Source organism: Triturus cristatus, chromosome 2_1 (genome assembly GCF_964204655.1).
Source record: "Triturus cristatus chromosome 2_1, aTriCri1.1, whole genome shotgun sequence".
Lineage (NCBI taxonomy): Eukaryota > Metazoa > Chordata > Amphibia > Caudata > Salamandridae > Triturus > Triturus cristatus.
The window spans coordinates 238,209,422-238,228,842 of record NC_140581.1 but is presented as its reverse complement, the minus strand read 5'-3'; the positions used below and the strand labels follow the sequence as shown (position 1 = coordinate 238,228,842).

Genomic DNA, 19,421 nt, shown 5'->3' with positions numbered 1-19,421 from the left:
TCCAGTTCAAAGCTGAATCCCGAAGCCCTGCAGCCCTGACCCGGTTAGCCAAAATGACATGGTTGACCGTGTGAAAAGCCCCAGACAGGTCCAGTAGCCCCAAGCCTTGACTATTACTGTTCTCAGCTACCTTCTGCATGTCATCAACAACTGACATGATCACAGCTTCTGTGGACTGCTCCGGCCTAAATCCCGCCTGACTTCGGTCCAAGAACTCTGATTCTTCAATAAAAGAGCAGAGATGGCGAGCTACATTAGTCTGAAAGTAATTTTGCCAAGTATGGTAGGATGGAGACCGGCAAACTTTTTTCATATCCGTGGAATCTGCTCCCGCTTCCTTTAGTATAGGAGCAATAATCGCTCTCTTAAAAGATCTGGGAACCAACCCAGAATTGATGGACTGAATAAGGAGTAACAGTACCAAGTCGGCAAAGCCGGTACATACCGCCTTTAGGACCTTTGGTGGACAAATATCACTTGGTGACCCTGATTTAACTTTTCTCAATAAGTTGACATGGTCCTCTTGCTATATGTGTGGGAAGCAAGAGATCATGTGACTATTCCCAATGCCTGACTGTGGATTATTGTGTAAAGGGCCGGAAGGGATGCTATTTTTAATAGGTTCAATTTTTTTACCAAAGAAAGTGTTGAGCGAGTCACATAGATTTACTGAGTATCTACCATAACCATTCTATTACATAACATAGCCTTGTAAACACGTAGACTACTGATTAATTATTTACTAATGAAATGGCCGGAAGCTTTAAGAAGGTTTAAGCAACCTAAAATACGCATGCATTCTTAAATAATAAATAAATTGTTCCTGGCCGTTTGTGTATCAGTGTTGTTGCCCAGGCTCACTGTTTTGCTTTGGGGAGTTAATTGGGAAATATTGCAGCTTTGAGAGAGTTACACAATGTCCTCCAAAAAGCACTTGGACATTTGTATGTCTATCTCTAATGGAGGCTTTAAATACATGAACCACTTCAACAACAGAGTGTTGAAGAGCCTTAATGGTAAGCAACTAGTTACTAGACTTTTTAAGTAATAGCTGGTAATGGGTAACTCTGGAACGGGAAGACTTAGTATCTCATTACAAAGTCCCTGCTACCTCCCAAAGCGGCGTCATGCACCTCCCTTAAAGCCCACTCTGCTCCACAATAACCAGTTCCGGAGTCCTCAGTTACTCTCGGAGTTTTTAGTTGACTTTACAAAAGACCTTGATAAATGACTGGAATATTGGTAAGTTATATTTTTTTTCCCCTTGGTATTCCACCCCATGACTCCATCTGCTTTTCACAGATGGAGTCTCCGAGTAAAACACCTTATATCCGCAGAGTTAACGCAGAAATGGTAGTCCCTGTTTGGCCTGTAACTCCTGTTACCAGACAGATCCTGATTACTGGAACTTTACAACCGGGCCCATGTGTAGTTTTCATAGATCTCTCGACAGAGGTTGGTTTGCGTTAAGGATGAGAAGACAATTGACTGCTAGGTTTAATCATCTATTGAACTGTGAATGTAGGTTTATGGAATATTTATGAAAGAGAGCAGAGGAGGTCAGTTACTGGCAAACATCCAAACTTCTCGTCGACCATATAAAAGGTTTAATTTTCCACAGCTCAATAGCATTACAGTAAATTAATGTATAGCGTAAGGCCCAAACCAGCGACATAATCATAAAAGTGTGTATTCAAATTTCACAAATGTCCTGTTGTGCTCAACGTCTTCCCATTGAAGTGATTACGTGTGTGCTTGTTTTGACAGGCTGGGGAGAGCCAGGACGTACAAAGCAAGGCTTTGAGTTTTCACAGCGTCTGGAATTGGTCCGTGCAATTTGATGCTAAAGCGCAGGCTTTATTTCATAATCCTCTATTTGTGAATAAATCAAAACCAAGCACACGCAGCTCAGCACGCCCAAAGGTAAGTCTTCATTTTTTTTTAGTGCAGGCCTTTTTTTCCAATACGTAAGTAAGTAATCTCTTTATTGCATGATTAATTAAAACCTTTGCAATCAGTAAAACATATGTGTAAAAGCAACACAGCATCCTTTGTAATACTAAGATTGGTTAAATATATTTAAAAATTACGGTGAATCCATACAATTACAAGAATATAAAAGCTGGCATACAATACAGCCAGTAAGGTGCATAGAGTGGCATGAAAAGTGCAACGTTTTTTGGGTGTTAGTTCTTGAGAGTTCCTTTGTAATGCCAGTTTCTTTAAAGTTAGTATTAAGGATTTTGACCTAAATAGCATTGGAGTCTGTAAGCGGGCTACCAAAATTTTCTTTGTTGACAGTTGCAGTCTGCAGTTCGTCGTGTTCTTTGCTCGCCCAGTTCTTTACACCCCTTGCCAGGTGATTCCCCGTGTCAGTGCTTGGCTGGTTCCTTGTCCCATGTTGCTGATCCTGGGGTGACAGGATAGATTCAGCAATTTTATGTTGGCGTTGTTGGCCCACATCCCAAGAGAGTGGCTGCTTCAAGACGCAAAGGGACCAGAGTGATAGGCACAATTACCAAGGGCGATCTCTTTTAAGCAGGGTTGTCATGAATTACTCTGAGGACGATGGGCCTAAATTGGTGACCAATTTGTTAGAGGGCTGCCAGAGACAGCTTTGCTTTTGCTGCACTCATAAACCGAACAAGGCTGCTGGCCAACCGAACATTGCTTCACTCGAAGTAAGCCTTTACCGCCTGCCTACACGTTCGTACCTGGCTTTCGATCAGGCGCGGCTTTAATAGCGGTCTTCGTTCCGCTCCCAAGCCCTTGCAAATGCATAATAGATGTAGAACATCTTCGCTGATGTCTCCGCATAATCTGCAATTGTTTGTTGTGTCTGTGTGTTTCCATGTTGGACAGTGACTCTTTGCGGGTAAAATTCCCATCCTCAGAAGCAAGAATCTTTCTTTTGTGATTCTCGAGAAGCCTGTTCCTAGGTATGGTTGTGGCTTGCCCTCACATAGCTCTGAATTACAAACCAACCGTGGGCCCTCTTGCTAATTGCTGCTGGAAAACTGACATTATCATGTAATTGCCACGTGTTCGTTTCAGACGGCCTTGTGGCCTTTACCTTTGGGCAACAGTGTATTCTTGCACACAAATCTGGCAACAAGGCATTTGTAATGCACCAGTGCAGTGAGGGCATGGATGCAATTGACATAGCAGATATATTTAGCAACATTATTTAAACATTTTATGTAAATCATGGATGATTTCCTTGCCTCTGTTCAGGGAGATGTCCCAACTCTTCAACATATTCACACACAATGGCAGCAGATCATTTATCATGAGCCGTTATGGTGACCATTCTGTAGTCACTGCCTTCAGTGTGTATCACTAGATCAACTTGTGCCTGTTGGTAGGAAAGTAACCCACAATAAGATGAGTAGAGTGTTGTATAAATAAGAGTGTTCATACAAAAAGGAGCCTGGGCAGCGCATGCGCAGCTCTGCGGCATGCTGTATTGGAGTATGGAATATGGAATAGAAGCCCCGCCCACTCCCGCCAAAATGTGTTATTGGCTTGTGTCATTGTCATTCGTAAATGCTGGCTTCTGATTCGTTAATAGGCTTGTTAGTCTCTCTTTAGTACCACCTTGTCATCATTTGTAACCTCCCTTGAGGACTGGCCTTTTTTACTTCGTTTGTTACACGGTACGTCTTCTTTAGTCTGCAAGCACTATTTTCTTTTAGGAGTTTCTCTTACTGCAGGAGGGCAGGATGGTCTCTTGTGTGCAGTTGTGAACACCAGATTGTTTATTTAACTTGTAGCAAACAGGGAGCACTTTAGGGCTATGGGAGATAGAATCTTCGAATGATTATACAATTGTTTCTTAATCCTTCTTGGCTGGACTTTTCTGACTCATTAAGGCTTTCCATTGGGCGCAGACACTATCAGTGTCCTCTTATGGTCTTAGTGAATTTCATTAGTAGATCATCTGTAAACAAAACGTATCTATGTGTAGCGTCTTTTTGATGATTTTCATGCTGTCTTTTCAAGGCATCCTTTGTGGCACAAATTGATTTTTGTTGTTTGAAAGACCCTTTTGCTGTTGTAAGCGCCACCTTTTAAAATCCTCGTATTTGATCATTTTGCACTTCGTTCTTCAAGTGTATTTGGTAGCTACCTGCACTCTAGCAAGCACAAGATCTTTGAACCAAAGCTACACAGAAACCAGCTTCTGCTATATGTGAGGGAATTTCTTAGAATGCTATTTTGATGTATGTTTGCATTTAAATTGCTTCATCCTTACTGCCACTAGGAACTTGCTGGTGCAAAACCTGAACCTATGTAAAAATGTTTCTACTGCACTATGAGGTTAAATGGAACACGTGCTGCTCTCGCCCAGCTATCATATTTTTTTGCACACAGACTGTGCTGAATGTTGGATTGTACGCGTCTTTTGAACCAAAAGTGACAGAGACCAGCTACACAGTATTTTACATTATTCAACAGTAGTTCTCATTGGTATCATTCATTCTGATAAAAGGCTTCTAACCGCAGATTCCTCACTTTTTAAATATTCCACAGGTGTCAGAGTGGATCTGGAATCTTCTGTGGAGTACCTCTGCACACTTGTCAGTGGTGCCGGGCAGCTCTGCACTGACACTTTTCAGCCCCAGAAATGATGTGCAGAGTCAATATGGGTGCTGCTCTCACACGTTGACATCAGTTGTTTACTTTTCATGTCATCCGACACAGATCTTGAGCTATCTCTCATCTCTTTCTTTAGACTGATTTACTTCAAATTTCACAGTGTGCAAGGAACATGTCACCTCCCAAGTCAACAGAGTTACAACCTTGTATGGACTGTCGCAAACAGGTGTTTGTGACAGATCCTCATCAAGTTTGCCTGTGATACCTGGGGTAGAATCATGGCTGTACGGCGTGTAGTGACTGAACGTTGATGAACCTGAAAGCCATATGGGACTGCGAGTCAAAACTATACATCACCAAGTATTGGAAGACTCTACGTCAAGAACAGTACAGGTCCAGTTGTCGGCCTCTGTCTCGTTTGCCATCCAGAACTTGCAGGAGTTGATCCCGAGGCTGATTGTCATCTCGCTGCAAGTCTTCTGGTAAGTTGGAGAAAAAATATTAAAAATCCAAGCGAGACTCCGCACCTTCCTGCCACTTTTGTACACTTGTGAAGGCCCACAGGTGCGTTGCCATATCTCTCGAACTCTCTCCCAGAGTTGGTCGCCGTTGGAGCCCATCCGGCAACTTGTCCAAGCAAACCCAAGTTTCCAGGGCCGTGTGTGACACTGAGGCAGATCCAAGAGTTCCATGTGTCAACTCTTCTGATCCCCTCTAATTCCCTTCTGCAGGCCCAAAGGAGCCCAGAGGCCCTCCTTCTGGATTACAGCCCTCGCCCTGCATGCCATGTGGACCATCCGCACCCATTACTGGGCCTCTCCTGGCACCCATACTGACTCTGCCTCTAGATCGACGGTAGATCAACGGTCCGTGCCTGTTTCCGGAGCATGAACTCCAACCCATTGATGGCAGAGGCCGAAGTTGTGCTCTTCAACTCCGAATCGGTTGCGTTCTGACCTCGACCGAGGCCACACTCAGTTACTGTTGAACCATGACATTCTCCATCTGACCCAATTATCATCCCACATCCACAAGTCAGGTCTCGTACACTACATTCCTTGTTTGGGACAGGCTCTAATAATGACTACAATGCAGGAGATGATTTTTCCCAACTCTACCACGAAGGAAGAAACTGGTACGATAGAATAGATTTCTCACTCCCCAATCCTTCCACTAAAAAAGTGCCTACTTTAAGATGGTCATGCGGAGGGCGGCTGAAGTTCTTGACCTTCAGCTTAGAGGTCAAAACCAATTTCCTGACTAAAGTCCCCCAGCTCGGACAAACCAATACTGAGCCCCTGCTCCCCTTCAATGAGGCACTCAATAACACCTTTCATGGGCCTTTGCCAAACCTTGCTCTAGCCGCCCAGTAAATCGCCAAATTGTGAGGCTCCACCGATCAGCCCCAAGTGACCTCACATTTTTCTATTTCAGCTCCTCTCTCTCTCTCTCGAGAGAGAGAGAGCTTAGTGGTGCAAGTTTCCACCAGTTAGTCTTGGTGGCACCGGGCAGAACAACGTCGAAAAATATTAAATTTTCTTGGACAGTATGTCCCGAGTAAAGAGGAAAAAAACCACAGCCAGAAGATACTACAGAGAAGGTGAATATATTGAAAATATGAGTGTTCGTAACAAGCAACTTTCAGATTATCACTCATCTATTGATAATGTTTGTCATGTAGCTTGTTTGTTATCATATAATGCTGTCTTCATTTCGACTGGAAATAAACCCACATCTCGAGGTTTGCTGCTTCCAACTTGGAGGTTGATGGGTAACTACCCTTGAGTGAGTGCAATCTTATCCATTTTGGTGAGTACCATCCCTTCTGTTACCGGTTTAATAACTAGGACAAGCTTATCGTTCCACATAGGATGCTGGCTATTTAAAGTGTCCCTACATCACTTCTGTTCTGATGAGATCCCTGTATCCCGAAAAGGGTTGAAATATCGTTGACGGTTTACGATAGCAAGCAAACTACATGATAAACGTTATCAATGGACTAGTGATAATCTGAAAGTTGTTTGTTAATGAACCCACAAGAATTTTCATTATATTCACCTCCTCTGTATTATTTTCGGTTTGTTTTTTCTTTCCTTCACCCAGGACAAATTGCACAAGATATTTTTTTTAATGCTTTCTTTCCTGATATTCTTCCAAGGTGGATAAAGATGATCCCTAGAAAACCAAAGTGGGTGTTGGTCATATATTGTAAATGCGAACAGTGATTTCTCGGACAATAGGAGAATTGTTAGAATCATACCAGTGAGAAACACTGCTAATGAATAATACCAGACACCCAGGTTCCCATGGGCTTAAAGGTTGCTTGATGTTTTACGAAAGTGTTAGACCAAAAGTACTTACCAACGTCTCCTGTAAATCCTAACATGGCCTCACCCAGAACACTTCACATTCCTGGTATTGCATGATGTGCGTTCCCACGGACTCACATCTTTATCATACTTATCTGAATGAGGAGATTGAGGGGTGGAATTCATTTTTGGAGACTTGCACGAGGGCCTTATTCACATTTATTAGCATTTTTAATGCAACAGTAGTATTCTGGTGTCATATGAAAGAGAGAATGCTTCTGCTATATCAAAGAGAGAATGTTCTGGTTCGATACTGATCGCATTAGCTCACCATCCGAAGGTGGGACTCTAGCTGAAAGCCCAGTTCTTTGCTGCACATGAGCGTTCATTGTTTTTAAACCATCTCAACTTGCTTCTGTCGCACTCAGAACCTTCTCTAACCATCTGTTATATAACCACAACGTCACTGGTGTAATTTGCTCCAAGTTATCAATATGGATTCTTTGATCCACTAGTACATTTGCTGCCTAGTAACCTCTTGCTTTGGCTTCACCTTTGTTTTTTTAGGTCACAAAACCTGCTCCTGCCCCTAATAAAGTGAGGTGCTAAAAAAAGACCAGACCAAGCTACCACAAACTTACATTGCATTCTAACCATATCACCAACCCATCCAAAATAATAAAATAAACAAGACAGTTTTGCGCTGCTTCCACTTTTGGCTCAATGACCTTGTTATGCAGCTCGAGCTGGGGTTCGCTTTCTTGTAGTTGTCAATCTTTAACCCATCTTTCATTGACCTAAAATTACTATGTAGGTGTTACGACATTGCCAGAGAACAGAGGGTCTGCACTGGCAGATTAGTGGCTTTAGGTGAGGAGAGAATTGATGGAAACTCTTTTCTGGCATAACAGATGTCTGCAAAATGCATACCAGTGCATCATGGTATCTGTCTTGATATGGTATTTAACAGTTACAGCACTGACCAAAGACGTGCGCAGAAGAGATAATGTGAAAGTAGATTCCCTAAATATTTAACAAATTAATATGGTGAAACAGTGCAAATTTTAGAAGAGACAAGCAGTACAGTATCATTGCAGTAAGCAAAGAAAATTTTGGTGCTGCTCATTATGATTTGAAGATCCACACGGCGGGTCACTCACACAAAATGCCCATGCTATGTAAATGCTTTACAAACACGCCAACATGATTTTCATGGCATTCCAGTCAGTGGTGGACTGCTGACATTACATGTTGGATATTGGAGCTCAGTAGCGCGGCAAGTGAGGATCATAGTACAACAGAGTGTTCATATAGTTTGATCATCAACCCAGTCTCTGATTCTGTGTTCCCTCCAGCACATTAACTTCATTCATATATGTATTCCCAGGCCAGATGACCCTACTTGTTTAACTTTTTGACAAAATTTACATTAATATCCAACTTTTCCTCCCATCCCCCTTTTCCCTTGTTCACATCTCTCGTACATTTCTTTTTTTACATGTGGACTGCTTCATTGTCCATGTGGCTTGCCCCGCATCCTACAGTTTGGAGAAACATTGACTTCCCCACACTTTAATAATTTTCTTATGGTGAAAGGCTTTACAGCCAAGGGCATGAAAAGGGTGTATGTAACATCACATAGTATAAGCAGGGAGATGGCTCCGAACTCCAGAACTAAAGAACATAATGGAAAGATAGAAATATTTAAAATCATCTGTGTATCTGAATCTACAGGCTAATATTTGTTGATATTTTTAAATTTATGACATGAGAAAGGAAGGAGAATAGCTTAGATCTCCTTAAATTTTGGCAAGGCCTTTGACACTATTGTGTATTGGAGATGCAGACCGCTATGTAGCCTCGATGTGACAAAGGGTGAAGTTAAGTAGGAGCTAGTTATGAAATGGGTTTAATTTGTGGAGAGGTAGAAGGCCAACAAAAAAAATGGAAAATTTCATAGCTATTGTAATAGAAAGTTTCAATTCTATTAAGGACACGTAGGCGAGGATTATGCTTAATATCTTTTACTTCGGTTCACATAGTAAATTTACAGCAGCCATTTTAAGCATCACCTTAAAAGAGATTAACATTACCAAAATCCTTTGGGTAATCAACAGAGAACAAACCAATTTATTTATTTATAAAGTTTTATATAGCACGAACATGATCCCGAGGGATATCAGAGCGCTTTACAATTGGAGGGATAGGAAGGAAACAGTTGCATTACATGTGTCACATAGGACAGAACACATATCAAATAGGACTCAGAACAAGAACGGTTACAAATACAAAGGGTCAACAAAGAATAAGAAAAAAACTGGTACATAGCGAAATTGGAGGGGAGCAAATGATTCAAACCAACAAGAATAGCATCCAGCGCAGGGCTTAAAGGTGTAAGTCCAATGCATTAGAGCAGATGATCCAGCACCCTCTTAAGGTAAGAACTTGTTCATAAGGAATCTTTTTACTTCCAGATTGAAAGCAACCTTGGAGGAGATTAATATTTCTGGTGGGAGAGAGTTCCAGATCTTCGGTGCAGAGCCAGAGAAAGCTCGGTGACAAGTTCTCTTTTTGCGAAAGATCTGAGGTTTCAGGAGGAGACAGTTAGCACTCTTAGAAGGTCTACTGTCTCCGGATAGCTCAAGCTTTTGTGCTAGATAACTGGGGGTTTTGAAATGGAGGGCTTTGTGGGATAGGCATGCAATCTTAAACTGGATTATTGCTTCGTAGGGCAGCCAATTTAGGGATTTTAAGACTGGGGAGATGTGCGCATTTCTTTTGGTACCTGTAACCAATCTGCCCGCCGCGTTCAATGAGGCCCTTAATAGGGCCAAGTTACATTTGGGGAGACCAGAGCGTAGCACTGCCATAGTTTAGCTTCGGCAAAACAAGCGCTTGGACCACTTGCTTGAAGTCAGCTTGTGGGAGGAAAGGTTTGAGATTCCTGAGTATCCTCATCAGGTGGTTAGCTCCCTTGCACACATTGCTAATAGGAGTCTTCATGTTCAAGTGCTTGTCCAGGGTGATTCCGAGAGATTTAGCTGCGTCAGTAATGAGGGGGGAGCAGTTGAAGGCGGTGAGGTGGTTTTTCCAGAGGTCTAATTTAGGAGTGTTATTCGGAGGAGAAATGAGAAGGAATTCAGTTTTAGAGGTGTTGAGCAGGAGGTGTTTCTCAGTTGACCAGTTTTGAGTAGTCAATTGGGTAGTGTTGAGTGAAATGATGTTTTAGATAAAGTTGGGTGTATCCGCATACATATGGAAGAGAATGTCCATGGAATTTAGCGCAATAGCTAATGGTTCCAAGAACAAGTTGAAGAGTATGGGAGATAGGGGGACCCTTGGGGGCTACTGGTGATGGCTGGGAGAGAGAGTGGTTCTCCACTCTTTGGGATCTGTGATGGAGGCAGGACGAGAACCATTGCAACACTGGACCAGACAGGCCAATCCTGGGGCCAGAATGAAGAGGAGGTTGTCGTGATTAACAGTTTCAAATGCAGAGGAAAGGTCAAGGAGGATAAGGAGGCACGATTCATTTCGGTCAAGCATTTTAAAAATGTCATCCATAAGGCGAGTGAGAGCTGATTCGGTGCTGTGCCCACTACGAAAGTCAGATTGATGTTGGTACAGGAGATGGAAATTTTCCAATAACCAATCAGAACCAAGGAGTCAACATATAGTCCATTGCCACTGTTTACGCTGCCTCTTTTCTTTGCACGAATCACTTTGTCATCCTTTGCTCACGAATCCTGTTTGAAGCTGTCATTCCCTACAAGGTAAGAAACAGGAGACAATTGGAGCGGAGTTGTTCAATGGCATCAGACAACACTTCAGTAACACAACACTTGCAAGAACAATCATGAGCCGTCCCATAAACGATTCAGAACAAGCCATTACACACAGTTCTATAAACAATTTAGAATAAGCCATTACCTACTGATAACAGGGAGGGAACATTTGAGAATTTCTCGCTGGGTGGGATAATCTTCGCCTCTGTGTCCTTAATAGAACTTTCCGTTACGATAGCTAGGAAATCTTCATTCTGCGTCTGGACCGGAGGCGAGGATTATGGTATTTTTAAGCTTACTCACCACCAGTTGTGCCACATCTACCACTGGATTGAACAAAAAAATTTAAAGGTGGAATCAGCGGACCAATCTGCTTCAATCATGATGTCCGCCAATTGGGCACCCAAGTGAAACGCTTTGGAGGCTATGTTATGTTAAAAAAAAAAATGTGTAGAGCGCAGCTTATACCCGCGGGTGTCATGGAGCCAGTCAGAGTGCTGAGCAGGTGCCAAAGAGAAAGGCTACTGGTTAGAGAGCCAGGTTTTTAGGGACTTTCTGAATTTTAGAAGGAAGGGAGGGATCTGATCTAATGTGAAAAGGGAGGTGATTCCACTGTTTGGTTGCTCCTGCCAGGAAGCTGCTTCCTCCCCATTTAGAATTTTTGTACCTAAGCTGTTTATTTTGAAAGATCCCATTGATCTAAGATTTATAGAGGGAACTTACTAAGAAAAGGCTTTCCTTAGAAAAACTGGTCCCAAATCGTGGAGGGCCTTGTAAGTAAGGCAAAGAGATTTGAATTTGGTCCTATTTTTTACATTTAGCCAGTGAAGATCTCTTATGGCATGTGTGACTGATTGAGGCCTAGGCAGTCCCAGCAGCAGTCTTGCTGCTGAGTTCTGTAGAACTTGAAGTTTGTTAATCTATTGAACCTGCAGGCAGCTGCATTAGCCGTTGCAAAAATCAAATTTGAAAAGTAGTAACGTGAAAATGACTGTCTTCCTGGAACTGATGGGGAGAAAGTGTATTATTTTCTTAAGGATTCTAAGGGTGTTGTAGGAGGATAAGATAACTGCATTAATTTGCTTACCAAGATTCTAATTTATCATCTAGGATAACCCCAAGACTTAGCTTTATTTGAGGGGTAAGAGAGCATTCCCATTTCTGCCGGCCAGCAGGGTGCAGACCAGAAGTTGGGGTTGTTTCCGAACACGATCACCTCAGTTTTCAGCTTAAGGCAGATCCAGATGCTGATTTGTCTCAGGCAGTTCTGGATTCGATGGCTAGTGTAGTTGGAGTCGTTAGAGTCAGACAGCACGCTCTGCGTGTCATCCCAGTATGATGTGAGTGAGAAGCCAAAAGATCAAATGAGGGGGACAAGTTACGCTACATTAATATTGAAAAGAGTAGGGCTGAGCGATGATCCCTGTGAAACTCCACAGGGCAGGGAGAAGGATTTAGATGAGAAAATATCTAATTTGACCGTATTTTCCCTATCAGTACGGAAGGATGTAAGTAATTTTAAGGCAACATTTTTTTATGTCAATGGCTTCCAAAGGGTGGACCAGGATGGAATGATCCACCGTATCGAAGGCCACCGATGCAAGATCAAAGCGGCCCCTCTTGCTAAGTGTTTCCCAAAAACTCGTTCCTCAATATCAACTTCCTGCATCACTCACCATTGTGTGATCATTGAAGAAGAAACTGCTCTGTGCGGCTTTTGCAGCGCAATCAAGAGCTGTCTCTCACCTGATGGATGGAGTTCCTCTATCATTTCCTCATACAGTTTCAGACATTGCACTGCGCAAAGTTTAAATGAATTGACAAATTGCGAGGTAGGAGATGACTCGAGTATGGGACTTAGTCTGTCTGCTGACCGTGTAGTAGACCCCGAAAAGTAAAAACACTCTACCTGTAACATCCAGAGTCCGGGCATTGGAGACCCTATGGCAAGATATCAAGCACAACAGCTTAGCCAGCTTAGCGCAAAGCTCCTTCCCTGAAAGGATTCTATTAGGTTGCCAAGAAAGATAAAGGTTTAGGACTTAGTTAAAGAGTGGAGTATTGCGGCTCTGAAGGCAGAGAAAGGTGAATGCCTCTTAATAATCTCCATACAAAAGGATGCTCACTGACTAGGGCTCCATCATTGAGGACGAGGCCCGCCGAGATGGCGGAAAGAAAGGTGTTAATTGAATGGTAAACCAAACCCTCCGATAAGAGGTCGGACAAAATATTGAGAATGTGGACTCCCTCTGCGACCACTGGTTTCCATGTCTTGTCATACACATCAGCCCATCCATCTCATCCAAGCCGACCTATACCGCTTAACGATGCTCTCTGCCCAGGCTCTGGACCATAGGATCACCTGATGGTCCAAATGGGAGGCAAACTGGTCCACTGAGGAGGGGCCCCCCTTTCCGACAGCCTGGAGAAGAACCTCAGGTCCAGCTTCCAGAGACTCATGTCACAGAGATGACAGGAGTGCCAGTCCTGGAACATATTCGGCGGTGACGGACACTTGATGGTTCTGGCAGTGCTGCCATAAATACTTCGCCAGATCAGACAGGACTTTCGATATGCTCCCCCCCCAGATGGGTGGGGTACCACACTGATGATACATTGTCCATCTTCAGGAGAATGCAAGATTATATCCTGTCCTTGGTCCAGCAATGTACTGTGAAGGACCCTGCAAGCAGTTCCAGGCAGTTGATGTGAAACGTCTGCTCGTCTTGTCACCAGCTTCCTACAGTAGAAAAGTCTCCACATCAGGTGCCCAAACCTAACCTAATGCCGTTTGACTCAATGACCAGATATGGGTGGGATCCGAAGATCCCTCTCCCATTCCAGGCTTCCATGTGGGAAAGTCACTATTGAATTTATTCCCTCGCCTCCTCCAATAGAGGCACCGATTGAGCGTACCCTTCTGCAAGAGTACCCTTCAGCAAATGGTAGGCCTTGAGGCGTTGCAACTCTTAAAAGTGTAGAGGACCCGGAAAGATCACCTGAGTAGATGATGACAGAAGGCCCACCAGCCGTGCTAGTTGCTGGAGAGAAGTGTAATATCTGGCGAGGGCCTGTTACTGTTCGTGACGAATCTTTGCAATTTTCCTGGACGAAAGGCTCAGTGTACAGCCACAGGGTCTATCACGAAACCGAGAAATGCCTTGCATTGGGTTGGAGAGAGAAGAGATTTGCTCTCATTATTTACGAACCCTAGCCTATAACAGGTGTACTGTTGTCTGCAGCTGTGTGAATAAATTCTTGGGACATTGGCTCATAATAAGTCTATCAGCCAGGTAGATAATGATCCTCATCCCCTACGCATGCAGGTGTTCACCAATGGTTTGAGGATCTTCTTGAAGCACCAGGGTGCCGAGGACAGTCCGAAAGGGAGCGTAAGGAACTCCTAAGTTTGAGTCCTCCAGATGAAATGAAGAAGCATCTATAGGGCAGACAGATCGGAACAGAAAGGCAAGCGTCCTTCAGATCCAGACAGACCATCCAGTCGAATGGCCGGAGAACAAGCTGCAAAAGATGGATACCTTCCATCTTCAAGTGACGTTACACCAGCCACTCATTGAACTCTCGAAGTTTTATTACGGGTCGTTCACCCCATCACTCGACCAGGAAAAAGTTGCTTTGTCTTTGAGATCGCACTCTGCTAGGGAAAAAGAGATCGGGCACACTGCTTGCTATGCCGAGCCATAGAACTTAATCTGAAACCCTTGGAAGGTCTGAAGGACCCATGCATCTATTATGATAGATTCCCATCTGTGGAAAAATTGCACCAGCCGACCCCTCTCGCCAGCCCCCTCCCCACACTTTTAGTTGAGAAGAAAGGTGAACAGTCGCCGTTGGTGGAAAAGTTGGAGGCTTGGCCACTGGAACTGCCTCTGCCACAGAAACACCCTCTGGTCGGGTATTGAAGTAGGCTTGGTCCTAATATTGACCGCGCCTGGAGCCTTGTCCCCAGGAGGGGATTTGGTAGGAGAAGCGGCGAACTATGTGGCCCCTGCCACGACTGGACCCTTGGAAAACATGTGGATTAAATATGTGCTTGATGGATGTTTGTGCTATGTCAAGGGATGAGAAGGTAGCCATAAACTTCCCTAGCTCCTTGATGCAGGGGTCTCTGGGGAGACCCCGCTGGGCTACCGTCCCCACCTCAGATGCTGCTAGGTCACCTAACTAAGGGTCCACCTTAATAAGCAAGGAGCAACGCCTCTCAGTAAAGAGGGCGCAATTGGCGTTGCCCAAAAAGATCAAGGCTCTCTTGACCCAGCCTGATGGTACCTCTAGGGAGATTAAGGAGCCAGAAACCTTAGCCTCCTCAGCCATGTCTGATATCTTAGTCATTGGCCCCACCGTGTCCAGAAGCTTGTCCTGGCACGATCGGCAGGAACTGTCTAGCCCCTTCCTGGGGTCCCTGATAAACGTAGCCAGAAAAGTCGCCATTCTGGCATCATTCTCGGGGGTAAGGGCTACTTTCCACTCCAGAGTAGGTCTTGGGTATTCTGCTTGCAAGCAGCTGCACGCCTCTTTCTCCAGTTGCTTAATGAGGCGGCTTTTGACATACTTTGCTATTTAGCTTACTGGGGCCCATTCTGCTTGACGATTGCATCCGGGTCTAGCATGTCTGACATTGTGCCAGAGGAGGTGGGCACAGAAAAGTCATTGGCTGCAGGATGGCAGCAAGGCCTTGACTGGCCTGCCTCCTCGTCCGAATCCCCGTGGGAATAGTCTCCATCCTGCATGTTTGGGGACATAAGCCTTTGGATGGCTCGCAGCCTATCAGTGGAGCCAAAGGTACCAAGGGGGGCTGGGTTTGGGCTGGAAAAACTAGTTTGAGACGCCCAAAGGTGTCCTGATCCACTCCAGGAAGTTTGCATTTTGGGCATGGGGACACCTGTTCAGGGGCAGTCTGTGGGCGAGAGGACCTCACGTAATCCTCAAGAACTTTGTTATACAGGTGTTGTTCCATGGGGGCATTTGCCACCGCAACCGCCCTATGAATGGTGGCATCGATGACCTTATGGAAGTCATCACCCAAGGAAGGAAGGACAGGGCTTCCTCTTCCGCATACACTGTCCAATGACTGCATGGCTACCAATCGGGCAGGTGCCAATATGGTGATAGCGGAGCTGTCTAGTTATGGTACAGGGGAGACGAGGGGCCTCAAATCAAATGGGGTTCTGTCCCCAAGGACACAACCTAATACTCACAAAAAACCCCCACTGCCTAACAACTATTGTAAAATTGCTAATCGTCACTGATATACAAACCACTTAGACGTCACATAACCCCCAAAAAGAGCACTACAGTGATATTTTAACAAAATAGGAAATAACAAATAATTATTTTACAATGCATTACATCAAATTTATTGTATCAAATCACAGTCATAATAATATAAAGTTTATAAATATTCAATGATACAACAAAAAAACCCAGGCGCAACATGCTCACTACACAGCACTCACTCTGTCAAAACCATGCGTACTCATTCATTCACACATGCCAAAAAATCATACATATTCAAAAAGTTTCCAGATCACATCTTGTAATTACCCCCCACAACAAGATTGACGGCATTTTAAATAGCCACAGTGTACAGTATGGTAGAATAATGGCGTCAACACAATATCATTTCATTAAATGAAACAACATGTTAATACAATTCATTTACACAATTTAAATGATGTCATAAGTGAGAAATCTCAGGGGGAGACATGGAAAACAGGGAACTCCTGTGCCGACGCGCGTTTCGGTGTGTGACCCCAATGGTGGGTCTCACCTTCCTCAGGGAGCAGTAAGATGAAATGATAAGTGGAGACGAAAAAAGGGAGCGCTTGGGAAATAAAAACAACTATTCATGTATAATGCCATGGTGACCACATAATAAACTCAAATGACACTGTGAGGACAATGATTAGGGAGTGGAGGTTTGGACATAGCGCAATTTGTTTTTTTTTTTATAAACCTTTTTTATTGGCATTTATATAATAGTACATACAACAACAAATCTGGTAATGCGATTGATATAGACATACAAGCAAGAGCGCTCAATCGCGCCTTATGTGGACGTCTGAACGTGTAAGCCTAGGGTATGTAGGCCCACCCTCAGTCTTTGAGCTGACAACTGTCCTCGGAGGCCTGTGCCGAAGTTTACCCAACCAGCTTGCGTGGTGGTCGTTGCGCCTTGCTGGGGCTGTGGGGTGTGTCTATTCCCCCTTGTATTTTATCATAGGGGCTATAGGATGTCAGCCACATGTTAACCATAAACAAACTGGGGATATATAAAACTGGGGGTGTACTGTGTCACAGAAGATGAGCACTACTGATCGTACGCCTGAGAGCTATACCATTGCAAGGTATGTTGCTGGGGTTACACGGGTGCGAGGGGGGGGAGAGGGAGGCGGGAGCACTGATCACTGCCCATGCGAGGGCATGGTGAAGGAACAGTCCCGGTCTGCAATTACGACCCGTCGGGCATACGGACCCCCTGTACATCTCCCTGGGTGGACTCATGGGCCATGGGGGCCCCGGGGGAACCAATCGTTCGCGGTCCCGCCACCGTTATCGTTTCCTGTGCGAAGGAATGCAGTTGCATGGCCCAGGGCAGGGAAATCGGGTGTTTGCGAAGTCCCTGGACTTCCTCCGCTCGGAGTAGCTCTTCCTCTGCCTTACCCCACTTTTTGACTGCACCCATCCATGCCGCTAGGGGAGGACCCTCCGGTGTCTTCCAATGCATAGTGATGCACCGTTTGGCCAGGAGGAGCACCAAGGAAGCAAACCGCCTCTCTACTTTCATGTGCTTGTGTCGCTTGTGGATGCCCAGGGCGCTAGCCTCCCATGTATATAGGTCCTGTAGCCCCGTGACCGTGCGAAGGGCGGTGTGGATCGCGTGCCAGTAACTGTAAAGCGTCGGACAATCCCAGAACATGTGTATGAAAGGGCTCCAGGCATCTGGGGCAAGCAAACGAGCTGTCAGGGAAATACTTCTGTAATTTTTCGGGAGTGAGGTAAGCCCTATGCAGGATGTGCAATTGTATATTCTTAAAGCGGTAATTGCGAGATACCTTCTTGGTATGCTCAAGGGCCCTGGTGCATTCCCTGTCATGTAGTGGTCTGCGGAAGTCGGTTTCCCAGTGTTCTCTGAGGGGTGCAAGTGTGGGTTGTTTTAGAGTCTGTATGGCTTTATAGATCCAGGTGACTAAGTGGCACCCTGGCCCCATCTGCAGGATCGCATGGATTACCGGATGTGTGGGGGTTCCGTGTCAATCGCGCGCCACTGCTTGCGGCAGTCTGCTAGGAGCTGTCTATACAGTATTAAACATAGCGCAAATTAATGTAAAAAGAACTGGAGGCGTACATGAGACACAGTAGAGTCAAAAAAGATTATTAAACTAAGCCGAAAAACAACCCTAAGTGAGCAAGATGGAAAACAGTATACCTACACCTTTTACACAGTGATTAGAATGAGGAATGTGTATGTAGAAGAGCTAGACCCTTCACCTCTTCACCGACACGTGAATAAACCCTAAGCAAAAGGGTCCTAGACTGTTCCAGAGCTTAACACAGGATCAATAACACGCTAAATGCATCACAGAACATTCCCGGTAAGGAGCTGAGTAAACAGATGTCCTATTATAAAAAGAAGATATAAAGAAAAAAAACAAAAATGTAAATCAAGCCGGTTATTTCGAATGCCCTCTCATAATCAATATATCCATTCAGGGCCCACTTCTGTGTAATTGTTTCCCAAGGACACAACACCCAACTAATATATACTGGGTAGAGCCTGGTACTGTGCCCCTCAAATTGCCAGCACGGCTAATGACCAACTTCCAGACCCCGCAGGACATTATTTATATATTGGACTATAAAGGCACTGCTCAATTACAAGCTGTCAGGTAAAGGCTAATCCGCCCTGCAACAAAAAAGACACAAACCTTCTGGGGCATAGAGAATATCACTTGCCAGTAGCCCTCACGGGCGTTTAGATATGGAGGATTGTGGGCATCAAAACGGGTACAAATGTATCTTGTGCAGACCAATGGCGCAACGAAACGTGAGGGGGGCCCCCCTGCAAGGTACTTGGAGGGGCCCCCTCCAGACTCATTTAGGAACTCTCCAGGCAGAGTACTGTGCTGAGGTAGCCCCCTGGAACTTGTGGGTGCCCACGCACTGCAGGAGTTGCAGGGGGCCTGTGTTACGCCACTGGTCCAGACCCCTTAATACCGGGGCGTCAGGTCTCCAGGCTCGGGGGAAGGTGATTAGGCGGCTCTTGCGCCGGGTGTGTCCCTGTCAGAAGAAAAACTGAAGATGTGCGTCATGGACCTGAGGGGGCGGTGCTGCGCTGACAGCACAATGCCACCTGTCTTCACCAAACATGCCACACTGCTGCATAGGAGTCCTCCCGTGGCTGAACGAACCCTGCAAGTACACGCTAAGCAATTAAAAACCCCACAATACAGGTTATAATAGCAATAGTAACAATATTACATGAAAAACAACCCAGTCAGAATAAGGGAGCAACACTTATTTGCAGCTTCTGAGCAGCAAATAAAAGAGACAGCTTAAACCGTGGCAATGGACTATATGTGGACTGGCTTGGTTCTGATTGGTTATTAGGTTTTTGTCTGTTAATAACCCAAAGGATTTTGGGAATGTTAGTTTGAGTTAAAGTGATACTTACAATGGCTGCTGTGACTTTACTATGTGAAGTAAA

General features: G+C 44.7%; 1 protein-coding gene across 2 annotated transcripts in view; it reads left to right on the top strand.

Annotated features, from left to right (window-relative positions):
• The window catches only part of MTMR12 (myotubularin related protein 12), a 674,853-nt gene that overhangs the window by 613,219 nt on the left and 42,213 nt on the right, over nucleotides 1-19,421 (top strand). For both annotated transcript variants that reach the window (XM_085630615.1, XM_085630625.1), the window contains one exon: nucleotides 1,768-1,923. In XM_085630615.1, the coding sequence (XP_085486741.1) occupies nucleotides 1,768-1,923 (156 nt within the window). The remainder of the gene's footprint in view (nucleotides 1-1,767; nucleotides 1,924-19,421) is intronic.